General features: G+C 41.8%; 1 protein-coding gene across 1 annotated transcript in view; it reads right to left on the bottom strand.

Moving 5' to 3' along the window:
• LOC141117283 (Fc receptor-like protein 5) overlaps positions 1-14,131 on the bottom strand; it is a 61,728-nt gene extending 47,597 nt beyond the window's left edge. Inside the window, exons 1-3 of the mRNA XM_073610052.1 lie at positions 13,882-14,131; positions 7,868-8,134; positions 1,857-2,138 (exon numbers count right to left, since the gene is read on the bottom strand). Coding sequence (XP_073466153.1) covers positions 1,857-2,138; positions 7,868-8,134; positions 13,882-14,065 — 733 coding nt within the window. The 5' untranslated portion in view covers positions 14,066-14,131. The remainder of the gene's footprint in view (positions 1-1,856; positions 2,139-7,867; positions 8,135-13,881) is intronic.
• Positions 14,132-27,327: the final 13,196 nt, after the last annotated feature.

The following is a 27,327-nucleotide window of genomic DNA, read 5'->3' as shown; positions in this document are numbered from 1 at the left end:
CATGCAGGGCATAGGACAAAGCACTGGGGACAAAAGGGATGTGAAATAATTTCATACAGTACTGTATGTATTTTTTGAATTTGCCGCCAGGCTCCGCCCCCGTGCGTTGTGACGCTCGCAGGGAACGGAGCCTGGCAGGGAGAGGCTTCGGAGGAGACAGAGCCCGCAGACACAGTGGGGGGACATCGCAGGATCCTGGGGACAAGGTAAGTAACGCCGCACCAGGATCCTGCACTGTAATCCCGAGTGTGGCTCGAGGTTACCACTAAGGGGACTGAATTTTAACCCTGAGCCACACTCGGGAAAACCGCCAGGGAGGCTACGGTTTTTCATCTTATTGCATTCTATTGCTAGTGGTGTGTAGGCAGGTGCAGTCTATTTTCTCCACTGCAGGTGGCATTGATCTGGAACAGCAATGCAGCTGGAGGAGGAAGTCAATGGAAACTGGGTTTCTCTATTATTCCCTATAGCAGCGTTCTGGTTGGCTATGCTGGATCTAGGTGTCCCTGGTGGCCATTTTGGGTCATGCACAGTCTTGCCCTGCCTCCGGGTTTTTGTGCACATTTTTTAAGTTTCTAGTAAAGGGAAGCTGGGGAGAAGCTTCTACTGGTGGACTGAAAGTTCTGGTGGCTCATCCAAGGTCACTGTGCTGAACTGAAGCCGCTCTACAGTCTGAATAGTACACAGCTCCAATCTCATTTAAAGTTCATTTTTTCTGCATTGACTATTATTTAGTAAACCACTAGACAGTTACAATATGTCATCTAGAGGGGACCCTGGTGGCCATCTTGGGGTCCTGCAGAGTCTTTTTAAGTCCCCGCCCCCGGGTTTTTGCACGCATTTGTGAAGTGACTAGTGAAGGGAAGCTGGGGAGAAGCTTCTACTAGTGGACATTGCAGGAAGTGCTGGTGGCTCATCCAAGGGGTCATTGTACTGAATTGAAGCTGCTCTACAGTCTGAAGAGTACAGAGCTCCAATCTCATTCCTTTTTCTGTATTGACTGAGTAGAAATTTGGAGTCTGCACTTTTCGTTCTTTGTGTAACCTGTGCCCTAATCCCTCTGTCTCTGAGTTTAGTTGGTTATATAATAAACTCTGTTGAACTGTCTTAAAGGGTTTGGCTCCCACTTTCTTCAACCCTACAAGTCAGTGATTCAACCCTGAAGTTAAAAGTCAGCCCACTGAGCTACTTGGGGGTCCTGAACTGCCTCCAGGGGGTGCTACATGCCAAGAGGTTTGTCCACAATGTTTGTTTTTCATGGACTATTATGCCCCGTACACACGGTCGGACATTGATCGGACATTCCGACATCAAAATCCTAGGATTTTTTCCGACGGATGTTGGCTCAAACTTGTCTTGCATACACACGGTCACACATAGTTGTCAGAAAATCCGATCATTCTGAACGCGGTGACGTAAAACACGTACGTCGGGACTATAAATGGGGCAGTAGCCAATAGCTTTCATCTCTTTATTTATTCTGAGCATGCGTGGCACTTTGTGTGTCGGATTTGTGTACACACGATCGGAAATTCCGACAATGGATTTTGTTGTCAGCAAATTTTATAGCCTGCTCTCAAACATTGTGTGTCGGAAAATCCGATGGAAAATGTGTGATGGAGCCTACACACGGACGGAATTTCCAACAACAAGGTCCTATCACACATTTTCCATTGGAAAATCCGACCGTGTGTATAGGGCATTACAGTTGAGGTTTGGAATCATTACTAAGAATGTTTGGATATTTCTCATGAATTCATTGTTACTGTAAAGGCTGATTATCACAAATCTGAGTCTTCTCTTTTGGGTTTATAAAATGTTACTCATTCATTTGGATGGTCCTGTAATTGACTCACCTTTTATCTTCACCAATATCTCCGGACTCCTCTTCTTTACACTGTTGGCTGCCGTTGTCACTTCACAGGAATATTTCCCAGAGTCCTTCATCTGAGCGGACTGAACTCCATATTGATTATATGAAGTGAATTCTCGAACATTCCGTTCATCTTTGTGAAAAGCAAATTTCAGTTGTGTCCTCGGTCTGAGCGGGCTGAGACTAGTGTCACATGTCAGGGTCATCTCATCACCTTCTACCACTGGATACGGGGTCACTTTTATCTCTGGAATTTTAAATAGATCTAAAAAAATAATCACATACACAAACAGTAATAGTAATGTATCTTCTGTATTGATCATTACTGAGTGCAAAATTCACATCACACCTGAACAAAATTCTGCAGGTTTAGTATTTTGTACTTGGAGGTTTCCTTTTTTTAACCTCATCACTGCCATGGGCGTAAATGCTACATCTGTAGCAACCAGGTTTGCCATCCGCCCATAAATTTATGGACAGTTTGTAAAAATCAGCTGTTTTTTACCTGTCCGTAAATGTCTGGAAACGGGCACCACGTGCCCGTAAAAAAAGATGGCTGCAGTCATCTTTAACACTGTGCAGTTCTGAAGACAGGTAAATAGTACTTGGCCCTTGGCGGGGGGGGGGGGGGGGGGTGCATGGTGACATCATGGCACTTGGTGCCTTTTCCAATATTAGAGTCTGAGAACGCAAAGAGGGGGAGTGGAAGTGCTGACCCACGAGGAGAAGAGGATCAAAGGCAAGCAAGGCTGACTGATCCTGTCCTCAGTGCCCTCCCTGCACCCAAGGCCAATCTATTATGGAGGAGGTCAGTGTGACAGCTCCAGCCAGGCCACACAGTCTGTGGGGAGGGAGTCACTGATGTAATGGGGTAGTGAATATACTAAGGTAAGGGAGGACACTGATATAAAGGTCCCCCTTATATCAATAACTCTCCCTTACCTTAGTGTATTCACTATACAGAAGGTGGTAGGTAGTCACAAGAGCCCCCCACCCCCACATTCAGAGTTTGCTGTGTTCCCCCTTATATCAGTGTCCTCAGAGTTCCCCTTTATTTTAGAGTCTGCAGGATTCCCCCTTACAGTGCAAGGGGGAATTCTGCGGACCTGGATGTAATAAGAAACTTTGATGTAAAGGGGGAATGCTGTGGACCATCATGTAAGGGGGAATTCTGCGGACTCTGATGTAAGGGGGGCACTGGTGACCCTCAGAGTTCCCCTTTTCACCAGAGTCCACAGCATCCCCCCTTACATCATGGTCCACAGCATTCCCCTTTTACATCCGAGTCTGCAGAATTCCCCCTTGCACTGATGTAAGGGGGAACTCTATGGACTCTTGTGTAAGGTTGAGAGGGGGGGGGTTTGGTGATCAGAGACCCTGTTACATCAGAGTTATCCTTTACATCAGGGTTCAAAATGTTCCCTTTTACATCAGAATCTGCCGAGTTCCCTCTTACACTGAACCCTGAGGACTATGATGTAAAGAAAGATAACTTTGTGGACTCTGGTGTAAGGGAAAACTCTGTGGAGTCTGATGTAAGTGGGGACTCTGTGGACTGTGATGTGAAGGGGAACTCTGTGGATTCTGATCTGTAGGAGAACTCTGGGGAGTCTGATGTAGAGGGGAACTCTGAGGACCCTGATGTAAGGGTAAACTCTGTGGACTCTGATGTAAAGGAGAACTCTGTGGAGTCTTATGTAAAGGAAAACTCTGTGGAGTCTGATGTAGAGGGGAACTCTTCTGTGCTGCAACACCCCCCAGCCCCCCCCCCCCCTTTTTCCTACCTGATCCCAACCCAATCCAGAGATGTGCATGAGCGCAGCATCCCCCTCCTAATTGGACTGATTGATAGCAGTGGGAGCTCCTGTCAATCAAAAGCTGTGACATGGGAGCAGGTCCGAGTCAATCTGTCTGTGTCAATGGATGCAGCAGTGGTACTCAAGAGCAAGCATGTACGGATGCCCCCAGGGAAAGTGGCTTTTTGTGGGGGCACCCATCAAAGAAGAGGGGCCTGGAGCACAGGTGGGAGACCCCAGAAGAAGAGGATTGGGGCTGCACTGTGCAAAAGCATTGCACAGAGTAAGTAAGTATAGGCATGCGTGTTACTTAGTTTGAAATAAAAACAAGGGTTTAATACTGCTTTCATTTAAAAAAATTATCCTTTGTCCTGAGGTTTATTTGTGTCTTGTTAAAGGGGGGCTTCCAGATTCTGATAAGCTCCCTGCCTGCAGACCTCCATAACCACCACCCAGATTTGCTGGGAAGAGGCCCTTGTCGCTATCAACCCCAAACCACCCCCAATGTTAAAGGCATGTGGCCTAGTATGGTTCAGGAGGGGGGGCACTCATTTGTCCCCCCTCCTTTCATGGCTCGCCAGGCTGTGTGCTCAGATAAGGGTCTGGTATGGGATTTGGAGGGGACCTCGTTTTTTTTTTTTAATTTTGGTGTAGGGTTCCCCTTATAATTAATACCAGAACCAAAGGGCCTGGGGGGGGGCATGCCGTTTTTTAACCGCTTCCCGACCCTCTCACGCAGATATACTGCGGCAGAATGGCACGTACAGGCAGATTAACGTACCTGTACACTGCCCTTTAAGAGGCGGACTGTGGGCACGTTCCGTGAGTGTGATCGCGGGTCCCGTGGACTCGATGTCCGTGGGGATACCCGTGATTGTCTCATGGAGAGGAAAAACGGGGAAATGCTAATGTAAACAAGCATTTCCCCGTTCTGCCTAATGACACTGACACTGGTCACAGCTCCCTGTAATCGGGAGCAGCGATCAGTGTCTAGTCACACACAGCCCCTCCCCCCACAGTTAGAATCACTCCCTAGGACACACTTAACCCTTACAGCGCCACCTAGTGGTTAACACCTTCACTGCCAGTGACATTTTTACAATAATCAATGCATTTTTAATCGCACTAATCGCTATATAAATGTGAATGGTCCCAAAATAGCACCAAAAGTGTCCGATCTGTCTGCCATAATGTCGCAGTCACAATAAAAATCTCTGATCGCCACCATTACTAGTAAAAAAAAAATTATTAATAAAAATGCCATAAAACTATCCCCTATTTTGTAGATGCTAAAACTTTTGTGCAAACCAATCAATAAACACTTATTGCGATTTTTTTTTTCAAAAATATTTAGAAGAATACATATCAGCCTAAACTGAGGAAAAAAAAAGTTTTTTTTATATGTTTTTTGGGAATATTTATTATAGCAAAAAGTAAAAAATAATGCGTTTTTTTCAAAATTGTTGCATTTTTGTTTATAGCGCAAAAAATAAAAAACGCAGAGGTGATCAAATACCACCAAAAGAAAGCTCTATTTTTGTAAAAAAAAGGAAGTCAATTTTGTTTGGGAGTCACGTTGCACGACTGCGCAATTGTCAGTTAAAGTGACGCAGTGCCGAATTGCAAAAAGTGCTCTGGTCTTTGGCCAGCCAAATGGTCCGGGGCTTAAGTGGTTAAACATTTTTTTATTGCAAATATAATAAAAGTGTACACTGCGCTAAATTGAAAAAATATATGGTGCGGAGCAGCTACTTACAAGGTGACAACAACCAAAGAAACATGTGAAAATGAAATAAAAAGTAGCGCATAAATGGTGCCAAAAGTCTTCAATCAAAAAAAAAAAAACAACTGAAAAAAACAAATGTCCACAAATAATAAACATAACAGTGAAAAAACTTGTAAGTCTCTCAGTATAAGTGAATAAAATCCTGTTGGTGAGTGGGAAACAAATGACATGGAATGTCCCACTGAAAACCATGCGTGGATGCAGGGAGACAGAAGTTAAAACGCAGGTGAATCAACCAATCATCCCCAAGTTGTATCTCTCAACAACATGCGACTTGGTAAAGGTGGTGTGTAAGAAACTCTTACCAGATATGATGGACTCCCTTGTCAGCGACAGGGAGTCACTCGAGCGGGTTGCCTCTCAGGGCCAGTGAACAGACATCACAGCTCTGCGAACCTTCTGGGTCAAACTCTGCGCGGATCTCCTGGGGTCGCCAGGTGGGTCCTCCCAAAGGATGGCCAAGGTGCGGATCAGAGGGAACAATGTGTCACGTACAAAGGCTGGAGTGAAGGCTGGTTGAATCTCTCAGTAAGTATGTGGAGAAAAAATAAACAAGCTCCACATAGTGTAGATGAGCAAAAATAGGATTTTTATTGCTAAAAACGCCAGATAACAATAAAATGTGATCACAGAGTATAAAATCAAAAATGCATGCCCCAGTAGACGATCTATTGATCGAAAAGCTTCGGGCGCTTCCAGCATCCTCCTTGTTGTTTTTTTTTTTTTTTCAGTTGTTTTTTTTGATTGAAGACTTTTGGCACCATTTATGCGCTACTTTTTATTTCATTTAAACATTTTTTTATTGCCGGGCAATTTCCGGCATTCGTTATCTTTCACATTCATCTATCAGTGGGGAAGCCCGCTGACAGATAATGACTCATGGTTGTTAAGGACACAGGTGGCCGGCTTCCCGGCCTGCTGCTTAACAACCAGCTATTTCTTCAAATTTTAACAGATTTCAACTAAATTTGTTACTATTCGTTACTATTTCATTCAGAGATTCGGATATATCCAAATCCCAGAATAAACAAAAATTCCTCAGAATTTGTATTCTGACCGATATGAATTGCACATGTCTAGTAACCTGTAGAAATTTTTAAAGCGTCTAAGGAGATTTTTAAGTACTGTAGTTTGTCACCATTCCACGAGCGTGCGCAATTTTACTGCGTGACATATTCAGTATCTATTTACTCGGTGTAACATCATCTTTCATATTTTACAAAAACATTGGGGTATTAAATGTGTTTTTTTTTAATTCATTAAAGTGTATTTTTTCCAAACAAATTGCATTTGAAAAAACGCTGCACAAATACCGTGTGGCATAAAAAATTGCAACAATCTCCATTTTATTCTCTAGGGTCTCTGCTAAAAAAAAAAAAATATATATATACAGTATATATATATATATATATATATATATATATATATATATATATATATATATATATATATATGAAATGTTTGGGGGTTATAAGTAATTCTCTAGTAAAAAATACATATTTAAACTTGTAAACAAAAAGTGCCAGAAAAAGCCTGGTCTTCAAGTGGATAAGAACATAATCACGTGTCGGGTGAATAAAAAATGACTGTTGTGCGAATCAAATAGAATAGAAAAAAAAATTGAATAGATTAGAAAAGAATGAAATAAGATAGAAAGAATAAAGCCGTCTTCCGAAATTTGAATTATGAAAAGAATAAAATAAACCAGAATAGAACAGAAAAGGATAGAATAAATGAATAGAATAAATAAAAATAAAATAGAAAATAAAATAGAATAGAAAAATAATAGAATAGAACATAATAGAATGGAATAAAATAGAAATAATTGAACTGTCTTGCAAAATTCAAATACAATAAATTTGAATATGAATCTCGATTTGATACTGTGCATTTCAGTCAAATTTGAATAAACGAAAATAAATGAAACCTGAAAAAGAATTAAACACATTAAATGAATTTAACTAAACAAAATTATTTAAATAACAAATCCAAATAAAACCATTCTTTAGTTGTATAGTTCTGACAGCAATGATTCTAGGGTCACCCTTCATGGTTAATTCTAAACTCTTGATCTGTAAAAATTTTGGGTACCAACATTTTTCACCATATCACAGGTGTGGGCTTATAGCTTTGTATGTTTGGTATCTATTTGATTGACATAACCCCATCTTTTATATGTTTCCAAAAATTGGATAACATATTGTGTTTGTGTGCACTAAAATGAACACATTTTTACTGTGAAATTATGAAATTAAAAATTCCACCATTTTATTCTCCAGGGTCTCTGCTTTCAGAAAATGTATAATGTTTGGGAGTGTAACTAATATTCAGGCCTAAAATGTGCATTTGAAAAGGGTATAATATTTTTTTTAGCTATCCAAAGGGTAGATATGTAACGATCCCATGACTTACTGTGTATGGAGATAAAAGCTTCATCTGTGTAAGTTATATAAGTATTCAAAGTTTTCCAGGGTTTTGCCTTTGTACATTTGTATCTCCCGATGTTTATCATGTTTACAATTCCTACATGAAATTCAGATGTTTCGCTCCAGTTTTGAATGACAGAATCTTCCTTGTAGAATTTTGTATATTTTCCCGTGTAGTCAGAACGATGGTGACATCTCAGAGTCAGATCATCTCCTTCATGAACATTGAGAGGAACCTGCAGGATCACCAGGTCTGGAACACAGAGAAGATCACATGAGAAGATGGAGGACAGACATAGAATTGTTCCCACAACCATTTGTAGTATAGATGTATAGTAGATGCCTCCTGTGTGTAACCTCCAGGACTTATCATAAATCGTTAATTTATCAATTAGTCTGAATTAAAGTGATCCCATCATTAGGATAACAATTTAGGAGAAAAGGCTGTAAAAGAAGATGTCCAATACTTATCTGTCTGACAGGCAGTGAGTCCAATCTTCTCTCCCAGGTGTTGCTCCATGTTGTATTGGCCAGCAGGGGGCGCCCCAGAGTGCTGCAAGGGGTACTACCTAACATGACTGGAAGTGTCAGATAGCAGCAGTGCCTGTAGCTCTGCAACAGCTAAGTAGTGATGAACTGAACTCTGCCCTGGGCTCAGTTCAAGCAAGATTCAGCAAGATTCAGCAAAGTGCAGCAAGGTTCAGCAAGAAAATGAATGAACCGAGCTAAGTGCCACAAGTATTAAATAAGTATCACATTAGAAGGTTATGCGACTTTAAATTGAGCAAATTGCAAAAAAATCGCTAAAAAGTCCCATACAGATTATTTGTAGCAAACATCAAAAAACTTTAAACAGAAAAAGTCCAAAATAAAGTGCTCGTGCTCTAAAAGGTGGATGCGAATCCGTGCTTGATAAGTAACTAAATATTTAAAATATCATTCCTAACCATGTCAGTATGATATAGATCAAGGGATCAAAAAGTTATAATTGTTATATAATTTCCAAAATCTTCTTAAATTCCTTGATCTATATCATACTGACATGTTTAGGAATGATATTTTAAATATTTAGTTCACTGTATATGGTATTAAAGAGATTGTGAACACCCTTGAGTAAATGGCAGGTAAAAAAAACCCCCAAAAAATCCTAATTGGATAGAACCATACATGTGACCGGAAGTGAGGGTATTTATGCTCTAAACTAAAATGACAGAACCACAACTTCCTGAAGACAGCCGTTTGAATGGCTGAAACGCGTAGAGGTTGGCCCACGTTATCGCGTTATCGACACACTTCCGGTCCCGGAAATCGACCAGTACACTGCGGCGGCAGCTTACTACTCCTTATGGGCAGATTTCCTGGGAACTTACCTGCTGTTCACACCGGGTGCCAGGCTTTTAGGCACCCTTACATGTGAGTTTAACTATTATGTCTTTTTATCTGGAATAAATCTTTTAAGCGTTGCTGCTCAATGAGGTTTTTTTTTTTTTTGCCATGTCTATTTACATGAGGAACATCTATCCCAAACCACGCTAGTTCATAGAAGAATGAGGTTTTCTCTGTCTTATCCATTCATATGAGGAACATCTATCCCAAACCACGCCAGTCCATATAGGACCCACGGGGACTGCCCCACATGCGTGATTGACCAAACTAGAAATAGTTGATTCATTTTAAGGGGTGAGTTCACATCTATGTGGGGGCACCGTCCTGTGAGCACTTATCAAGCACTTATCAAGCACGGATTCACATCCACCTTGTAGAGCACGAGCACTTTATTTGGGACTTTTTCTGTTTCAAGTTTTCTTGATGTTTGGTACAAATAATCTGTATGGGACTTTTTAGCGATTTTTTTGCAATTTTCTCAATTTAAAGCTTTTAATGTGATACTTATTTAATATTTGTGGCACTTAGCGCGGTTCATTCATTTTCTTTTTTGGTATTATTTTGCACATACAAAGTTTTTATTCACTGCAGCTGTTTACTGATTTATTTGGCATCACTTTATTTGCACTAGTATCCAGACTTCTTTGGCTCTTTGGATTTTTTCTATTTACTTAAGGTTCTGCAAGTTTCAGCAGGATTCAGCAAGGTTCAGCAAGTTTCAGCAAGTTTCAGCAGGATTCAGCAAGGTTCTGCAAGGTTTAGCAAGGTTCTGCAAGGTTTAGCAAGGTTCAGCAAGATTCAGCAAGATTCAGCAAGATTCAGCAAGGTTCAGCAAGGTTTGGATGCTGAGCCCCATTGAGATCAACAGGAGTCAAATTTGTCAAATACAAAATGCCAGTTTTTTAGTCTAAATGGTAAGGGAGTGTAAGAAAATATCATGGGGGTGAGCATTGCCTAGGAAACATGTACAAATACAAATACTATTTTTAAAAGTTTCATTTGGGCAAGAGCAGTGACTTTTTTTTTTTAAAGCACTGACATATTCACCAACATTTCCCTCCCGTTTTCTTATTTTAAAGCAAAAATAAACTTTTTTTTTTTTTTAAGCGAGCCTGCTCCTCGACTCCCACCAAATACCCTGGTCGGTGGTTGTGGGGGTCTGTGGGTGAAGGGCTTATCAGAGTGTGGTAGCCCCCTTTAAAAATAAAGAATAAAAGGACCCTCAAATACCCCCAAAAAATAAAAATTCTGAAAAAAATTCCCAAAAAGTGTCTGCTGCCCCCCCCAAAAAAACACTGACGTCCTGGTGCACACATCAGATCCTGACAGTACTTCTAGTTGAATGACTCCTCCCCGAGCTGTCACCAGCAATATAAGAGAAAAAGAGGGGATAGTGGTGATATTTGGTCAGATTCGGACAATGTTATGTACAAATATGCCCAGTGCCCATATTTCTACAGTGATGTCACCTCTGTCCCCGCCCCTTTGGTTACATGTTGGAGATTCCCGGTGATTTAAGCGGTTCCTAGGAACACAGAAGCACCCCCTGCTTCCTTATCATCCACTCACCATGGAAATCTGTCATATATAGAAGCATAATAGACATGTGCAGAACAAAAAAAAAATGTTTTGCTTCAATTCATTATTTACAGTTTAGTTAAATTTGTTTAATTTGTTTCATTTATTTGAATTACGAATTTTCAGAATTCGGTCGAATTAAACTTAATTCACGGTAAGAAGGCAAGCCGGTGAAGGCAGTGTGAGGCTTTGGGAAATGTCCTGCTGGGAAACCTCGGGTACTTTGACACGTACCACCTACTTAAACATTGTGGGTGACCAAGTACACCACCTCATGGAAACAGGATTCCCTGATGGCAGTGGCCTCTTTCATCAGTTTAATACACCCCCCCCCCACACTGCAAAAATGGTTCAAGGATGGTTTGAAGGACACAACAATGAGTTTAAGATGTTGACTTGGCCTCCAATTTCTTCAGATCTCAATCAGTGGGATGCGCTGGTAAAACAAGTCCGAACCATGGAAGCCCCACCTCCCAACTTACAGGATCTGCTACTAATGGCTTGGTACTAGAAACCAGTGTACCTTTAGAGGTTTAGTGGACTCCATGCCTCAATGGGTCAGGGATGTTTCTGGGCAAAAGGGGGATCTATTCAATCCTTCCTGACTAATAACACAACTAAACAACTTATTTACTCCTTGGTCATTTCCTGCCTGGACTACTGCAACTACCTTCTCACTGGCCCACCCTTACACATCCTATCCCCCCTTCAGTCTATTATGAATGCTGCTGCTAGACTAATACAATTCACTAACCAATCCATGATCGCTGTTCCTCTCTGCCAATCCTTTCACTGGCTTCCCCTACCCCACCATATGCACCCCATACACCCCATCCACAACATCGCCCCCAGCTACATCATCAACCTCATCTGCAGATATCGTCCAAATTGTCCTCTCCGCTCCTCCCAGGACCTTCTGCTCTATAGCTCCCTTGTTACCTCCTCTCATGCTCACCTCCAAGACTTCTCCAGAACCTCTCCCATCCTCTGGAACTCCCTACCCCAGTATGTCCGGTCAGCCCTACCCTGTCCACCTTTAGGAGATCCCTGAAAACTCACTTATTCAAGGAAGCCTACCCCACACCCACCTAAGAAGTGTACCCACGCCACCTCCATCAGATCATCCCCCGCAGCTATTACCTTTTGTACCACCTCCCCCTCTCTTTAGATTGTAAGCTCAACGAGCAGGGTCCTCCTGTCCCTTCTCTATTGAACTGTATTGTAATTGTACTGTCCCCCCTCTACATTGTAAAGCTCTGCGCAAACTGTTGGCGCTATATAAATCCTGTATATTAATAATAATAACAGTATTAGGAGTGTTGTCATAAAGTTATGGATGATCGGTGAAAGTCATATTAATGCAAAAAGTGTAATGCCGCGTACACACGGTCGGACTTTTCACCTGCAAAAGTCCGACGGACGCCGCCGGACCAAGTCCGGCGGACAATCCGACCGTGTGTGGTCTCCATCGGACTTCCGACGGACCGTTTCGGGCGGTCCCCCCAAAATCCATACCAGACCCCGATCCGAGCACGCAGCCCGGCCGGTCAGGAAAGGGGGTGGGGACGAACGAGCGCCCCCCCTCCTGAACCGTACCAGGCCGCATGCCCTCAACATGGGGGGGTGCTTTGGCCCCCCCACCACAAAGCACCTTGTCCCCATGTTGATGAGGACAAGGGCCTCTTCCCGACAACCCTGGCCGTTGGTTGTCGGGGTCTGCGGGCGGGGGGCTTATCGAAATCCGGGAGCCCCCTATAATAAGAGGGCCCCCAGATCCCGGCCCCCCCACCCTATGTGAATGAGTATGGGGTACATGGTACCCCTACCCATTCACCTAGGTAAAAAGTGTCAATAATAAAACACAACACAGGTTTTTAAAATAATTTATTAAACAGCTCCGGGGGGGGGTCTTCTTCCGTCTTCGGGGGTCCCTCTGGTTCATCTTCTCCCGGCGTCCGGTTGGTTCTTCTCCGCTCTCCGGCCTCTTCTCCCGGTGTCCCAGGTCTTCGGCCGGCCCCTCCGCTGTCTTCAGGTAGCTCTATTGCCAGCGGAGGTCCGGACTTCTTGGCTTCTTGGCTTCTTGTGTTCTCTTCTCTTCCCCCAGATTTTGACACGACGCTCTCTCCGGCTGGACTGGTCTCTGAGGGCTGCGTTGTGACTTATATAGGCGGAGACCCCGCCCCCATATGATGTCACAGTCCCTGGGCATGCTGGGACTGTGACGTTTTAGGGGGCGTGGGGTTCCCCTTAAAGTTCCATACCAGACCTAAGGGCCTGTGACGGGGCTCGCAAGGTTTCAATCTCGCCAAAAAAAGCGGCGAGATTGAATTCCTTTTCTAGTCCCGTCGTACCCAAGTCACGTTCAAAATGAACGGACTTGTCCGTGTGTGGGAAAGTCCGTTCATTCTGAAAGTCCGTCGGGAAGACCGGATTCCGGAAAGTCCGGCCGTGTGTAGGCAAGTCCAGCCGTTCAGAAAGTCCGGCGGTAGTCCGCGGGAAGTCTGGCGGCAAGTACGTCGGACCTAGCTTTCTAGAAGGTCCGACCGTGTGTATGCGGCATAAGTATCTGAATTTGACTTTGTATCAGACTCTTGCGGTTCCTGTACAGCTAAGCTCTGAGTGAGGGAGGGAAAAACAGCACAAAGATCTGCAGTTCTAAAAAAGATCTTGCTGATAGGAGGAGAGAGCAGAGTGACAGAGAGATGAGCTCATCAGTCTGCTGCTTCTCAGTCATTGGCTGGGGGAGGGACAAGACCTGTAGATGTTACTGAATTGCAGCAGAAACAAATAAGGTCTCCTGTCCTGCCAGACAGGGCTGTACTGTGTGACAGAGCTGTACAAATCTGAGCCCTGCATAGACAAAATATGAATCCTTTGGCAGGTAAAACAATTCCTATAACATGAGAACCCCTAATAAAGTCAACTGCTGGCTACACTAAGAAGAAACATGTGGGTACTGCTTGATAATAGTTTTCTTTTATTGTGTCTGAAAACATAGTAAATGGTATATTTCCAAATATGAAATAATGAACTGACCAAAAACAACGTCCAGTCTGGCTGTGTCACTTCTTTTTGTACCGGCCTGGCAGCTGTAGTCCCCGCTATCCCAAGTGTTTGTAGATCTAATGGTATAGATTTTTTCTGCACTTATCCAGTTACCATCTTTGTACCAGACGTAGGGCAGATCTTCTCCTCCAGAGGACCCCACATCACACGTCATTGTTATAGACTCTTCTGTGAAGATCTTCCTCCAGTTTGGGGTGAAGGTGACCACAGGAGTCACTGCCGATCCTGAAGAGGAATAAAGTGGAATTGTAACTTCTGCCATGGTAATTCCACACAATAAAATGTAATATCTTCTAAGAAAGTTGCATGACATGGTACTCAGCCAACTGAACCTTCAGTTTATTATTATTATTTCATGTACTTATATAGCGCTGTCAATTTACACTTAGTCTTTGGAGTGTGGGAGAAAACCCATGCAGGCACAGGGAGAACATGCAAACATCCAGACAGGTGGTGTTGTGGTTAGGATTCAAACCAGCGAACCTCTTTACTGCGAGGTGAAAGTGCTACCCACTACACCACTGTGTTTAATTCATCTACATAGCTAGTAGGGATGAGCTGAACACCCCCAAACAGACAAAGTTTGTGCGAACACACAGACACCATTAAAGTCTATGGGACAGGAACATGAAAAACCAAAAGTGTTCATTTTAGAAGGCTTACAGTGGGGAGGGAAAGTATTCAGACCCCCTTAAATTTTTCACTTTTTGTTATATTGCAGCCATTTGCTAAAATCATTTAAGTTCATTTTTTTCCTCATTAATGTACACACAGCAATCCATATTGATAGAAAAACACAGAATTGTTGACATTTTTGCAGATTTTTCAAAAAAAGAAAAACTAAAATATCACATGGTCCTAAGTATTCAGACCCGTTGCTGTGACACTCATATATTTAACTGAGGTGCTGTCCATTTCTTCTGATCATCCTTGAGATGGTTCTACACCTTCATTTGAGTCCAGCTGTGTTTGATTATACTGATTGGACTTGATTAGGAAAGCCACACACCTGTCTATATAAGACCTTACAGCTCACAGTGCATGTCAGAGCAAATGAGAATCATGAGGTCAAAGGAACTGCCTGAAGAGCTCAGAGAAAGATTTAGGGCAAGGCACAGATCTGGCCAAGGTTACAAAAAAATTTCTGCTGCACTTAAGGTTCCTAAGAGCACAGTGGCCTCCATAATCCTTAAATTGAAGACATTTGGGAGGACCAGAACCCTTCCTAGAGCTGGCCATCCGGCCAAACTGAGCTATCGGGGGAGAAGAGCCTTGGTGAGAGAGGTAAAGTAGAACTCAAAAATCACTGTGGCTGAGCTCTAGAGATGCAGTCGGGAGATGGGAGAAAGTTGTAGAAAGTCAACCATCACTGCTGCCCTCCACCAGTTGGGGCTTTATGGCAGAGTGGCCCGACAGAAGCCTCTCCTCAGTGCAAGACACATGAAAGCCCACATGGAGTTTGCTAAAAAAAACACCTGAAGGACTCCAAGATGGTGAGAAATAAGATTCTCTGGTCTCATGAGTTAGAACTCTTTGACCTTAATTCTAAGTGGTATGTGTGGAGAAAACCAGGCACTGCTCATCACCTGTCCAACACAGTCCCAAGCATGGTGGTGGCAGCATCATACTGTGGGGCTGTGTTTCAGCTGCAGGGATAGGACGACTGGTTGCAATTGAGGGAAAGATGAATGCGGCCAAGTACAGGGATATCCTGGACGAAAACCTTCTCCAGAGTGCTCAGGACCTCAGACTGGGCCGAAGGTTTACCTTCCAACAAGACGATGACCATAAGCACACAGCTAAAATAATGAAGGAGTGGCTTCACAACAACTCCGTGACTGTTCTTGAATGGCCCAGCCAGAGCCCTGACTTAAACCCAATTGAGCATCTCTGGAGAGACCTAAAAATGGCTGTCCGCCAATGTTTACCATCCAACCTGACAGAACTGGAGAGGATCTGCATGGAGGAATGGCAGTGGATCCCCAAATACAGGTGTAAAAACTTATTGCATCTTTCCCAAAAAGACTTATGGCTGTATTAGATGAAAAGGGTGCTTCTACTAAATACTGAGCATAAATCTTTCATAAATCTGCAAAAATGTCAAGAATTCTGTGTTTTTTTGTCAATATGGGGTGCTGTGTGTACATTAATGAGGGAAAAAAATGGGAAAAAAATGAACTTAATTGATTTTAGCAAATGGCTGCAATATAACAAAGAGTGAAAAATTTAAGGGGGATTGAATACTTTCCGTCCTCTCTGTATATGCATGTTATTGCCATAAAAAGTGTTTGGGGAACAGGGTCCTGCCCCAGGGGACATGTATCAATGCAAAAAAAAAGTTTTTAAAACGGCCGTTTTTTCAGGAGCAGTGATTTAAATAATGCTTAAAATGAAAGAATAAAAATGAAATATTCCTTTAAATATTGTGCCTGGGGGTCCCTTTAGTATGCCTGTAAAGTATGCCTGTAAAGTAGCGCATTTTTCCCAAGTTTAGAAAAGTACTGCAGTAAAATGATATTTCTAAAGGAAAAATGTAATTTAAAACTACTCACGGCTGTAATGTATTGCCAGATCCCGGCAATATACATAAAAAATAATTGAAAAAAACAGCGTGGGTCCCTCCCCCAGTCCATACCAGGCCCTTTGGGTCTGATATGGATATTAAGGTGAACTCCACACCCAATTTTTTTTTAAAATGGCACGCGGGGTCCCCCCCAAAATCCATACCAGACCCATGGCGGGAACCCATGCTGTTTTTTTTCTTAATTCTGTCATAGGGCTCCCCTTAACCACTTCAATACACTATATTATATATTGTACACTGCACTATATACCCTGCACTGTATTATATGTACTACACTGAGGGCACTATATACTCTAAACTGCAGTATATATACTATACGGACTGCACTATATACTCTGAACTGCAGTATATATATAGTGCCTTGCAAAAGTATTCAACCCCCTTGGCTTTTTACCTATTTTGTTACAATACACCCTTTAGTTCAATGTGTTTTTAATCTGAATTATATGTGATGGATCAGAACACAATAGTCTAAGTTGGTGAAGTAAAATTAGAAAAATATTTACATAAAACTATTTTTCAGAAATAAAAAACTGATAATGTGCGTATGTATTCACCACCCTTTGTTATGAAGCCCATAAAAAGCTCTGGTGCAACCAATTACCTTCAGAAGTCACATAATTGGTGAAATGATCTGTCATTACATATACACACCTTTTTGAAATGTCCCAGAGGCTGCAACACCTAAGCAAGAGGCACCACTAACCAAACACTGTCATGATGACCAAGGAACTCTCCAAACAAGTAAGGGACAATGTTGAGAAGTACAAGTCAGGGTTAGGTTATAAAAAAAATATCCAAATCTTTAATGATCCCTAGGAGCACCATCAAATCTATCATAACCAAATGGAAAGAACATGGCCCAACAGCAAACCTGCCAAGAGATGGCCGCACACCAAAACTCACGGACCGGGCAAGGAGGGCATTAATCAGTGAGGCAGCACAGAGACCTAAGGTAACCCTGGAGGAGCTGCAGAGTTCCACAGCAGAGACTGGAGTATTTGTACATAGGATGACAATAAGCCGTACGCTCCATAGAGTTGGGCTTTTTGGCAGAGTGGCCAGAATAAAGCCATTACTTTCATCAAAAAATAAAATGGCACATTTTGAGTTTGCGAAAAGGCATGTGGGAGAATCCCAAAATGTATGGAGGAAGGTGCTCTGGTCTGATGAGACTAAAATTGAACTTTTTGACCATCAAAGAAAAGGCTATGTCTGGCACAAACCCAACACATCACATCACCCAAAGAACACCATCCCCACAGTGAAACATGGTGGTGGCAGCATCATGCTGTGGGGATGTTTTTCAGCAGTTGGGACTGGGAAACTGGTCAGAGTTGAGGCAAAGATGGATGGTGCTAAATACAGGGATATTATTGAGCAAAACCTGTACCACTCTGTGTGTGATTTGAGGCTTGGACGGAGGTTCACCTTCCAGCAGAACAATGACCCCAAACACACTGCTAAAGCAACACTTGAGTGGTTTAAGGGGAAACATGTAAATGTGTTGGAATGGCCTAGTCAAAGCCCAGACCTCAATCCAATAGAAAATCTGTGGTCAGACTTAAAGGTTGCTGTTCACAAGTGCAAACCATCCAACTTGAAGGAGCTGGAGCAGTTTTGCAAGGAGGAATGAGCAAAAATCCCAGTGGCATGTTCTGTAAATTAATTGATGCAAATCCTAAAACAATCCATGCTAACTCCAGGTTGTGGGGCAACAAAACACGAAAAATGCCAAGGGAGTGAATACTTTTGCAAGGCACTGTACTATACGAACTGCACTATATACTCTGCTGAAAAATTGGGTCTTAGGTGTTGGTGGTGCCAGAACACTGTAACCCTTCACAGTAACTCTTGTTAGGCACAGGAACGGTCCCTGCTGTTAAATATTATTTCAGAGTCTTCTTGCCCACTTTTAGTGTCCTGTGAGCCTCCTTGGAGGCCTTCCAGACATGATGGGTATTTTTTTTTTAACACCGCACTACAATGTATTATATACTGTGTACACCGCCTGCACTGTATTAGAAACTGTACACCACCGAATGCACTGTATATATAGGTTACGCTGAATGCAGAGTACATATATATATACACAGTATTTCACAAAATTCAGTACACCCCTCACATTTTTGTAAATATTTTATTATATCTTTTCATGTGACAACACTGAAGAAATGACACTTTGCTACAATGTAAAGTAGTGAGTTTACAGTTTGTATAACAGTGTAAATTTGCTGTCCCCTCAAAATAACTAAACACACAGCCATTAATGTCTAAACCGCTGGCATTGTGGCAACAAAAGTGAGTACACCCCTATTTTCCCTCCCCAGTGTCATGTGACTCGTTAGTGTTACAAGGTCTCAGGTGTGACTGGGGTGCAGGTGTGTTAAATTTGGTGTTATCGCTCTCACTCTCTCATACTGATCACTGGAAGTTCAAAATGGTACCTCCTGGCAAAGAACTCTCTGAGGATCTGAAAAAAAAGAATTGTTGCTCTACAAAAAAATGGTCTAGGCTAGAAGAAGATTGCCAAGACCCTGAAACTGAGCTGCCACATGGTGGCCAAGACCATGCAGCGGTTTAACAGGACAGGTTCCACTCAGAACAGGCCTCGCCATGGTCGACCAAAGAAGTTGAGTGTACGTGCTCAGCATCATATCCAGAGATTGTCTTTGGGAAATAGACGTATGAATGCTGCTAGCATTGCTGCAGAGGTTGAAGTGGTGGGAGGTTATCCTGTCAGTGTTCAGACCATACGCCGCACACTGCATCAAAGTGGTCTTCATGGCTGTCATCCAAGAAGGAAGCCTCTTCTAAAGATGATGCACAAGAAAGCCTGCAAACAGTTTGCTTAAGACAAGTAGACTGCGGCCCAGACCCCTTGGAGACTGGGCCGCAGGGCATAATTCCAACAGAACAACCCCAAACACACTTCCAAGATGACCACTGCCTTGCTAAAGAAGCTGAGGGTAAAGGTGATGGGCTGGCAAGACCTAAACCCTATTCAGCATCTGTGGGGCATCCTCAAACAGAAGGTGGAGGAGCGCAAGGTCTCTAACATCCACCAGCTCCGTGATGTCGTCATGGAGAAATGGAAGAGGACTCCAGTGGCAACCTGTGAAGCTCTGGTGAACTCCATGCCCAAGAGGGTTGAGGCAGTGTTGGAAAATAATGGTGGCCACACAAAATATTGACACTTTAGGCACAATTTGGACATTTTCAACTAGGGGTGTGCTCACTTTTGTTGGCAGCGCTTTAGACATTAATGGCTGTGTATTGAATTATTTTGAGGGGACAGCAAATTTACACTGTTATACAAGCCAATAAAACGAAGGATTCGCCCTGGGACTTTGAATGAAGTGGGTACCGTTTCCGCCAGTAAACATAACAGTAGTAAATATATGTATGGTTTATTCAAGTAAAATTGTTTACATGCATAGATAACATCAACTATTGCCAATCAAAAAAAAAATATATAAACAAGAAATATTGGTACATGGATGTAATAGCAGTCATAGTACACGGGCATCATACTACCCGACTAGTTTCGCGAGAGGTTGCCTGCTGTGTTTCATTACTCTTATGCCGCGTACACACGGTCGGACTTTTCAGCTACAAAAGTCCAACGGACGCTGACGGACTAAAGCTGGCTGGTAATCCGATCGTGTGTGGGCTTCTCCGGACTTTCAACGTACTTTTTTAGCCTCAAATCCGACGGACTTTAGATTTGAAACATGCTTCAAATCTTTACGTCGTAACTACGACGGACCCCGAAGTCCGCTCGTCTGTATGCTAGTCCTACGGACAAAAAAACGACGCATGCTCATAAGCAAAAACTAAACGGAAGCACTCGGTCTAGTAAAACTAGTGTTCGTATTGTAGGTAGCACATTCATCACGCTGCAAAATCTGTGATCGTTGAATGCAGCGCATTTTATTTCTTCTTTACGAATGCTCTAAAGAACGAAGGTGTTTTGCTGTTCATATTCAGAGTTCTCCCAAACTGATTTCTGGATTCTTTTTCTCTTTTTGATCTCATGAATGATATAGTATGCTTTTTAAAAACAATGTTTCCATACTAATAATACTTTTTACCTTTTATTTATTTTTTTTTTTTAGGTTTGTAAAGTTACCACAAAGAACCCATTATTCTAGTTTTGTTTTTCTAGTGCTTATTTTTTAGTTTTTAGATAAAGTTAACCCAAAGCACCGTTTTTGTTTATGTAGATTTTTTTATTTTCAAGACTTACCACTTGAACATTATTAACATTAGTAATGTATTTTTGGTGTGTTTTTTCAAACTCAATGAGATTGTTGTCCCTTGTTAATTTAACATTGTGTGTAAAATCAATGATTTAAAAGAAAACACATAAAGTCTTTTGCTAAACTCAAAAAAGATCCATTTGTTCATGGTCAAAATAAAATAAAGAGGAAGTCAACGCTGGAAAAAGTCGGTGTACAAGAAAATTGGGATCTTGAGGAGTCCATATAAGAGAGAGCACAATCTGGTCCAAGAATCCCAGAGATCAACAGCACCAGCAGATGATCTAGATGTCCCCAGACTGTGGTCCTACAACAGCCTGCGTCTTCTGTAAGACCAGACTGAACCCAGGTCATCACTTTCTTCTCTTCCCTGCAGCCTTTCCTCCACGCTGCCCTGCAGCCTTCCCTGCAGCCTTCCCTGTAGCCTTCTTTGGAGGCTGTGGCTGTGGTGTTTCAGTTGTGGCAGGAGGAGGAGGAGGAGGAGGAGGAGGGGGGGCTGCCTCATGTAGTTGTGTGTTTCGGGTTAGCGTGCCCTGCAGCCCCTTCTGGATAGTTTCCCCAAATAGGCGCTCGCAAATGAGACGCTGCTCCCAATCCATTTGAAGAAGCCTGCTGGCTAAGTAGCAGCCATAGGACTCTTCTGCTTCGGGGGGGGGGGGCTTCTCAAAAAACGGGTGGCCTCTTGCATGAGGCGCAGGGATGCCTCCTGTGTGACCGTCCCCTTCCTGGCCCTTTTTTTGGGAAGGTGGAGGGGAAGCACTTGTGATTGGGTCATGCTCCTACTGGGCCCAGCCACCTCACTTGGCCCAGCCACCTCACTTGGCCCAGCCACCTCACTGGGACCAGCCACCTCACTGGGACCAGCCACCTCCTGCCTGACACTGGGCCCAGCCTCCTCCAGAATGATGGAGAATCCGGCCTCCTCCAGGCTGTCCATGGGCCCGGTCTCCTCCTGCCTGCCACTTTCCACACATTCCTCCTGGATGGACTCATCCTGTGTATAAAAAAAGGACATAGTTTTATTTATTTATTTGGGGTTCATCAATGACACACAATTTGCTTCTCATGACTAGCAAATTCAATGTGAATACATCTCTTTAATAAAAGAGTCTAATCAGACACCCTAATTTTTTATAGCAGGTGCCAAACATATTTAGCCACTCCTGTCAATTGATATGTATACACAATTTTGAGGCCAAAATTATTTTAGACAATTATAACATCCAGTTAACATCATTAATATTAGTACAGTAAATATTTGTTAATATAATTTACCTGACTCCAGATGGTCATATCCGGTTCATCCAGGATGGAAGACCCAGCTTGCTCCTCATCAGCCTCTGCTGGGGTGGAGGGAAGGGTGGAGGGAAGGGTGGAGGGAAGGGTTGAAAGTGATGCCCTAGCTTCATTCTGGTCATCAAGAAAACGGAGTTGATTGTAGTACCACAGCCTGGGTACATAAACATCATCTGCTGATGCTCCTGATCTCATTGATTCCTGGATCTTCTTATGCTCCCTCTTATACATATTCCTCAAGACCCCAATTTTCTTGAGCAATGTCTCCATTGTTGCTTCCGGGATGGTCGCCTGGACAAAGGACAGAAGTCTCTCCAGCGTTGACTTCCTCACATGCTTTGCATAATACTGAGGGTGTTTCACCTCCCACAAATTCCTCATCTCTCGATATTTAGATATGAAAGCTGTAAGGAACTCTGGATCCTTAAATAGGGGATTCATTATATCTGGAAAAGATAAAGTCACAAGACAAAAAACACTTATTATTAGGTTTCTGCTAACCCCTCATCATCTTCTCCCTATGTAGGCCTCATCAATCTATCAAGCCATATAGGCCGCTTGCTACAAAGTCATGACCTAAAACCAAAAAAAAAAAATTATTTAAAATTACCTTCGCTTTGTAACGTCCTGGTCCACTATCACCTACGCACAGAACGTACGTACGACACGTGCGCAAGGCCCCTCTTTATACACTACGCATGTGTGAAACTCCGCCTGCGTCGCCCGCCCCTGACGTTCGAAATTAACTCATGTTCTCCGCCCCCTAATTCGACGCACAGAACGTACGTACGACACGTGCGCAAGGCCCCTCTTTATACACTACGCATGTGTGAAACTCCGCCTGCGTCGCCCGCCCCTGACGTTCGAAATTAACTCATGTTCTCCGCCCCCTAATTCGACGCACAGAACGTACGTACGACACGTGCGCAAGGCCCCTCTTTATACACTACGCATGTGTGAAACTCTGCCTGCGTCGCCCGCCCCTGACGTTCGATTTTAACTCATGTTCTCCGCCCATTTTTAGTTACGGCGCGTAGTGGGGTAAATAATGGCGGAGACACCTGACATGTTGACTACCTCAGGTAGCGAAAAAAGCCCGGAGGCTGGAACGTCAACCAGATCTGTGAGGCCTAGATTTAAGGCCTCCAATATGAGTTTTGAAGAGATGGTGGAGATGGTGGCCATTCTTCAAAAAAAGGACTATGATGGGAAGTATGGGCCGTACGCACGGCCAAATTCGCGCAAGGCCAAAATAATGGCAAAGGTGGTGGACACTTTACAGGCTTCTTTTGGGGTCCAGCGCTCCAAGGATCAACTTCGCAAAAGATGGTCTGACCTCAAGTTCAGGGAGCCGGATCAATACAGACGGATCCGTAAAGTGCTTAAAAAAAGTAAGTACTTGTCGTGTTTTTCTCTTGTGTTTATTACCTTGTATACTGCTCCATGTGCTTTTCCTTCCTATACGATTTTTTTGCTCATCGTTTCAAACGATCTTTTAATAAACCTCGTTACATATCTATAGATATATCTATATATATGTGTGTATATATAGATAGATATATAGATAGATCTATATATCTATCTATATATAGATATATAGATCTATCTATATAGATATATATATATAGAGAGAGAGAGAGAGAGAGAGAGATAGAGATAGGTAGATAGATAGATATAGAAATGTAAAACATTCTTTTGGAATATTTTAAGTTTTTTTTTTTCTTTACATTTAGTTATATATTTAGATTTTGTTCCAGATATAGAGAGAGAGAGAGAGAGAGAGAGAGAGAGAGAGAGAGAGAGAGAGAGAGAGAGAGAGAGAGAGAGATCAAAAGATTATTAACTATATTTCGAGATATTGATATCTATCTATCCGATATGTCTTTATAATTTTAAATATTGAGGTAAAATAGGAACTCTACACAAACCACTTCACTCCAAATGTTTGAAAATTACTATGTACTAAAATATCTGTGTGCTAAGTAGATTACTAATTTTTTGTTTCACATAGGGGAAAATTCACTCAGCCAACAAGAAGACAGTCCACCCCAAGCCAAACAACATGATTGGGAAATCAGCCCAAGCCCCACTGAGGATGTGGAGGAAGGAGAGGTGGGCGACATGGGCACCCCACCAGGTGAGTGTCTGACACACCAGCTTACGGTAATCTATGCATGGCTGCCTTTTGTTTAATGTAATTTTTCTACTCTATTTTAGGGGATCTGGTTGTGCTTGATTCAAGCAACAGTGCCACCCCCGAGGATGTGGAGGAATTATGCTACATGGGCACCCCACCAGGTCAGTGTCTGAGACAACAGCTTTATTATGGTAAGGTAAACTATGTATGTGTGCATATTTCTAAAGACATTTTTTGGTTTCATTCCACTTTAGGTACAAGAAGTGACTATTTCACCTCAGACAGTGCCCAACGGCTAATTGGTCAAATAATGGCCTGGAATAAGGAGATCGATGAAATGCGTAATCGGCTGGATCGTATGCAGCAGGAAATGAAGGACATGATTGATGTTTTGGGTAGAATCTAAATGCCCTTTTTGAAACCCCAAAACATCGATCATGTCCTTCATTTCCTGTTTTGCTGACCCCATTCTGGGCCTTCTCTTTTTTTTTTTGGCTGAACATATATGGCTGTTTAACATAATTTAAAAAAGGAGGGCTGTTTCTAGAAAATACATAAAAAATCCACAAAAAAAAAAAAAAACTTGATTTAAAAAAACCAAAAAAAAAAAAAAAAAAAACTTGATTTTATAAAAACCAAAAAAAAAAATAAACTTGATTTAAAAAAACCAAAAAAAAAAAAAATTGATTTTCCAAAAAACCAAAAAAAAAAAAAAAAACTTGATTTTATAAAAACCAAAAAAAAAAATAAACTTGATTTAAAAAAACCAAAAAAAAAAAAACTTGATTTTATAAAAACCAAAAAAAAAATAAAACTTGCTTTAAAAAAACAAAAAAAAATAAATTAAAAAAAAAAAGATTTTAAAAAACCAAAAAAATAAACAAAAAAGGATTTCCAAAAAAAAAAAAAAAAAAACTTGATTTTATAAAAACCAAAAAAAAAAATAAACTTGATTTAAAAAAACCAAAAAAAAAAAAACTTGATTTTATAAAAACCAAAAAAAAAAATAAAACTTGCTTTAAAAAAACAAAAAAAAATAAATAAAAAAAAAAAAGATTTTAAAAAACCAAAAAAATAAACAAAAAAGGATTTCCAAAAAAAAAAAAAAAAAAAGCCTGTTTGCGAAAATCAAAAAGGCAAAAAAATTTTTTTGTGGATTATGTAGAAATATTTAAATATAATTATATTTTTGCAAATTATTAATAAGATATCATTATATTTTTGTCTATGAACATTTTCTACTAAATGCATAACTGAATGCATAACAACGATTAATAAAAACATCTCCTTATAGGAATTAAATAAATGTGTGGTTTGTTATTTCAATGCTCAGTATCAGTTTGGTTATAATTGTAAAAAAGTTGTTTACAGTGGCAATGGAGCTTATTTAGACATTTAAAAGGAAAATACAGTTGGCACTACAACTGCTCGACCATAACCTAGGAGAAAGCCCAAAAGAAAGGCAAGCAATAAATATAATTCCAGATTTCATCAATATTTTTTTTTATTTAAAAAAAATTAAATATCCTGGCCCATTGCAATGGCCCCCCTACCCATAAAATAATTAACATATTGCTGTCTAACTTGACGGGCACTTTGGGGGGCCAAGCCAGTACGGACAGTATCCAGGCCCGTAAGGTTGTCATCTATAAGTCCAGCCTCAGGCCCAACTGTTCCTATATAATTTAGAGAATGTTTGTGTAAAAAGTTGTGCAGAATGCAGCACGATAAAATGATAAAATTAAGTTTGTATTCCGCCAAATTAATGGATGTTTGAAACAGGCGGAACCGGCTGGCCAGAATTCCAAACGCATTCTCAACCACTCTTCTAGCTCTGGCCAGCCGGAAATTAAAAACCCTCCTCTCCGGGGTGAGGGTTCTTTGGGGGAATGGCCTCATGAGGTGCTTGCTCAGAGCGAAGGCTTCATCGGCAATGAAGACAAAGGGGAGTCCTTCCACGTTATCCGCATCAGGTGGCAATCCCAGGCCACCACTCTGGAGACGCTGGCAGAACTCCGTCTGGGCAAATACTCCTCCATCCGACATCCGGCCATTCTTCCCCACGTCCACATATAAAAATTCATAGTGTGCTGACACCACCGCCATTAAAACAATACTGTGGAACCCCTTATAATTAAAATAGTATGACCCCGAATAAGGTGGTGGCACGATGTGGACATGTTTCCCATCTATAGCCCCTCCACAATTGGGAAAGTCCCAACGGCTGGCAAAATGGGATGCCACAGTCTGCCATTCCTGTGGCGTTGAAGGAAACTGGGGAATCAAACAAGAAAACCAAAATCATTAATTTGGAAGCTAACATTGCAAGAAAATTATACAATTAAAAACATTATTCCCCAGCATCAGTATAGCATTAAATAATTTAATTCTTCTGGAATAACTAATATGGAAAGGCACACTTATCAGATTGCTCACCCCCTCTGATGGAACATTGATTACATTTTAGGGGGTTGTGAAATCCCTAAAAAAGATTACTTTTAGGACACGCAGGAATTTAGGGACTAAAAAGGCTACAAGACTGCAGTTGTCGCACTCTGCAGGTGCAGTTGCTAACCAGCTTACAGTAAATGAGGTAAGGTAAAAAGGCATTCATGTTGCAAGGAGTACACAATCACATGCAAGGGCAATTAATGAAAACACTTTGTGGCTTGCATATGATTTGATGATGGAAATCAGCAGAGCTTCTGCTCATTTACTAAAGCACTGGAACAAATGCACTTGTAGAGTGTACATGCATTTTGCAAAGTGCAACATATATTTGCTTTAGACAAATCAACACCACAGAACATTCAAGCAAATTTTTACGAGGGTGGGGGTTGGGAAATCAAGCTAATTGCTAATTATAAGCACACTAAATACACTCAAACAAAATACATTCAAAATGAGTAGACTAGGTGGATATGTTCCCATCATTGCATGCTGGGGAGGTTATTGAAGGAAAATATACATGCATGACAAAAAATAACAGGAAAAAAATCCAGCATGTGTGAGGATAAAAAGGGGACATTCACACTATATTGCAATGATGGTAAGTAGTGTTTGAAGCAAGAAATACATTACATTATCAAAGATTACATAAAAGAACATGTGATGCTAATAAAAGAAAAATATCTTAC

Source organism: Aquarana catesbeiana, linkage group LG13 (assembly GCF_042186555.1).
Source record: "Aquarana catesbeiana isolate 2022-GZ linkage group LG13, ASM4218655v1, whole genome shotgun sequence".
Classification (NCBI taxonomy): Eukaryota; Metazoa; Chordata; class Amphibia; order Anura; family Ranidae; genus Aquarana; species Aquarana catesbeiana.
The sequence above is the reverse complement of the archived record's forward strand: the minus strand, read 5'-3'. Positions and strand labels throughout refer to the sequence as shown.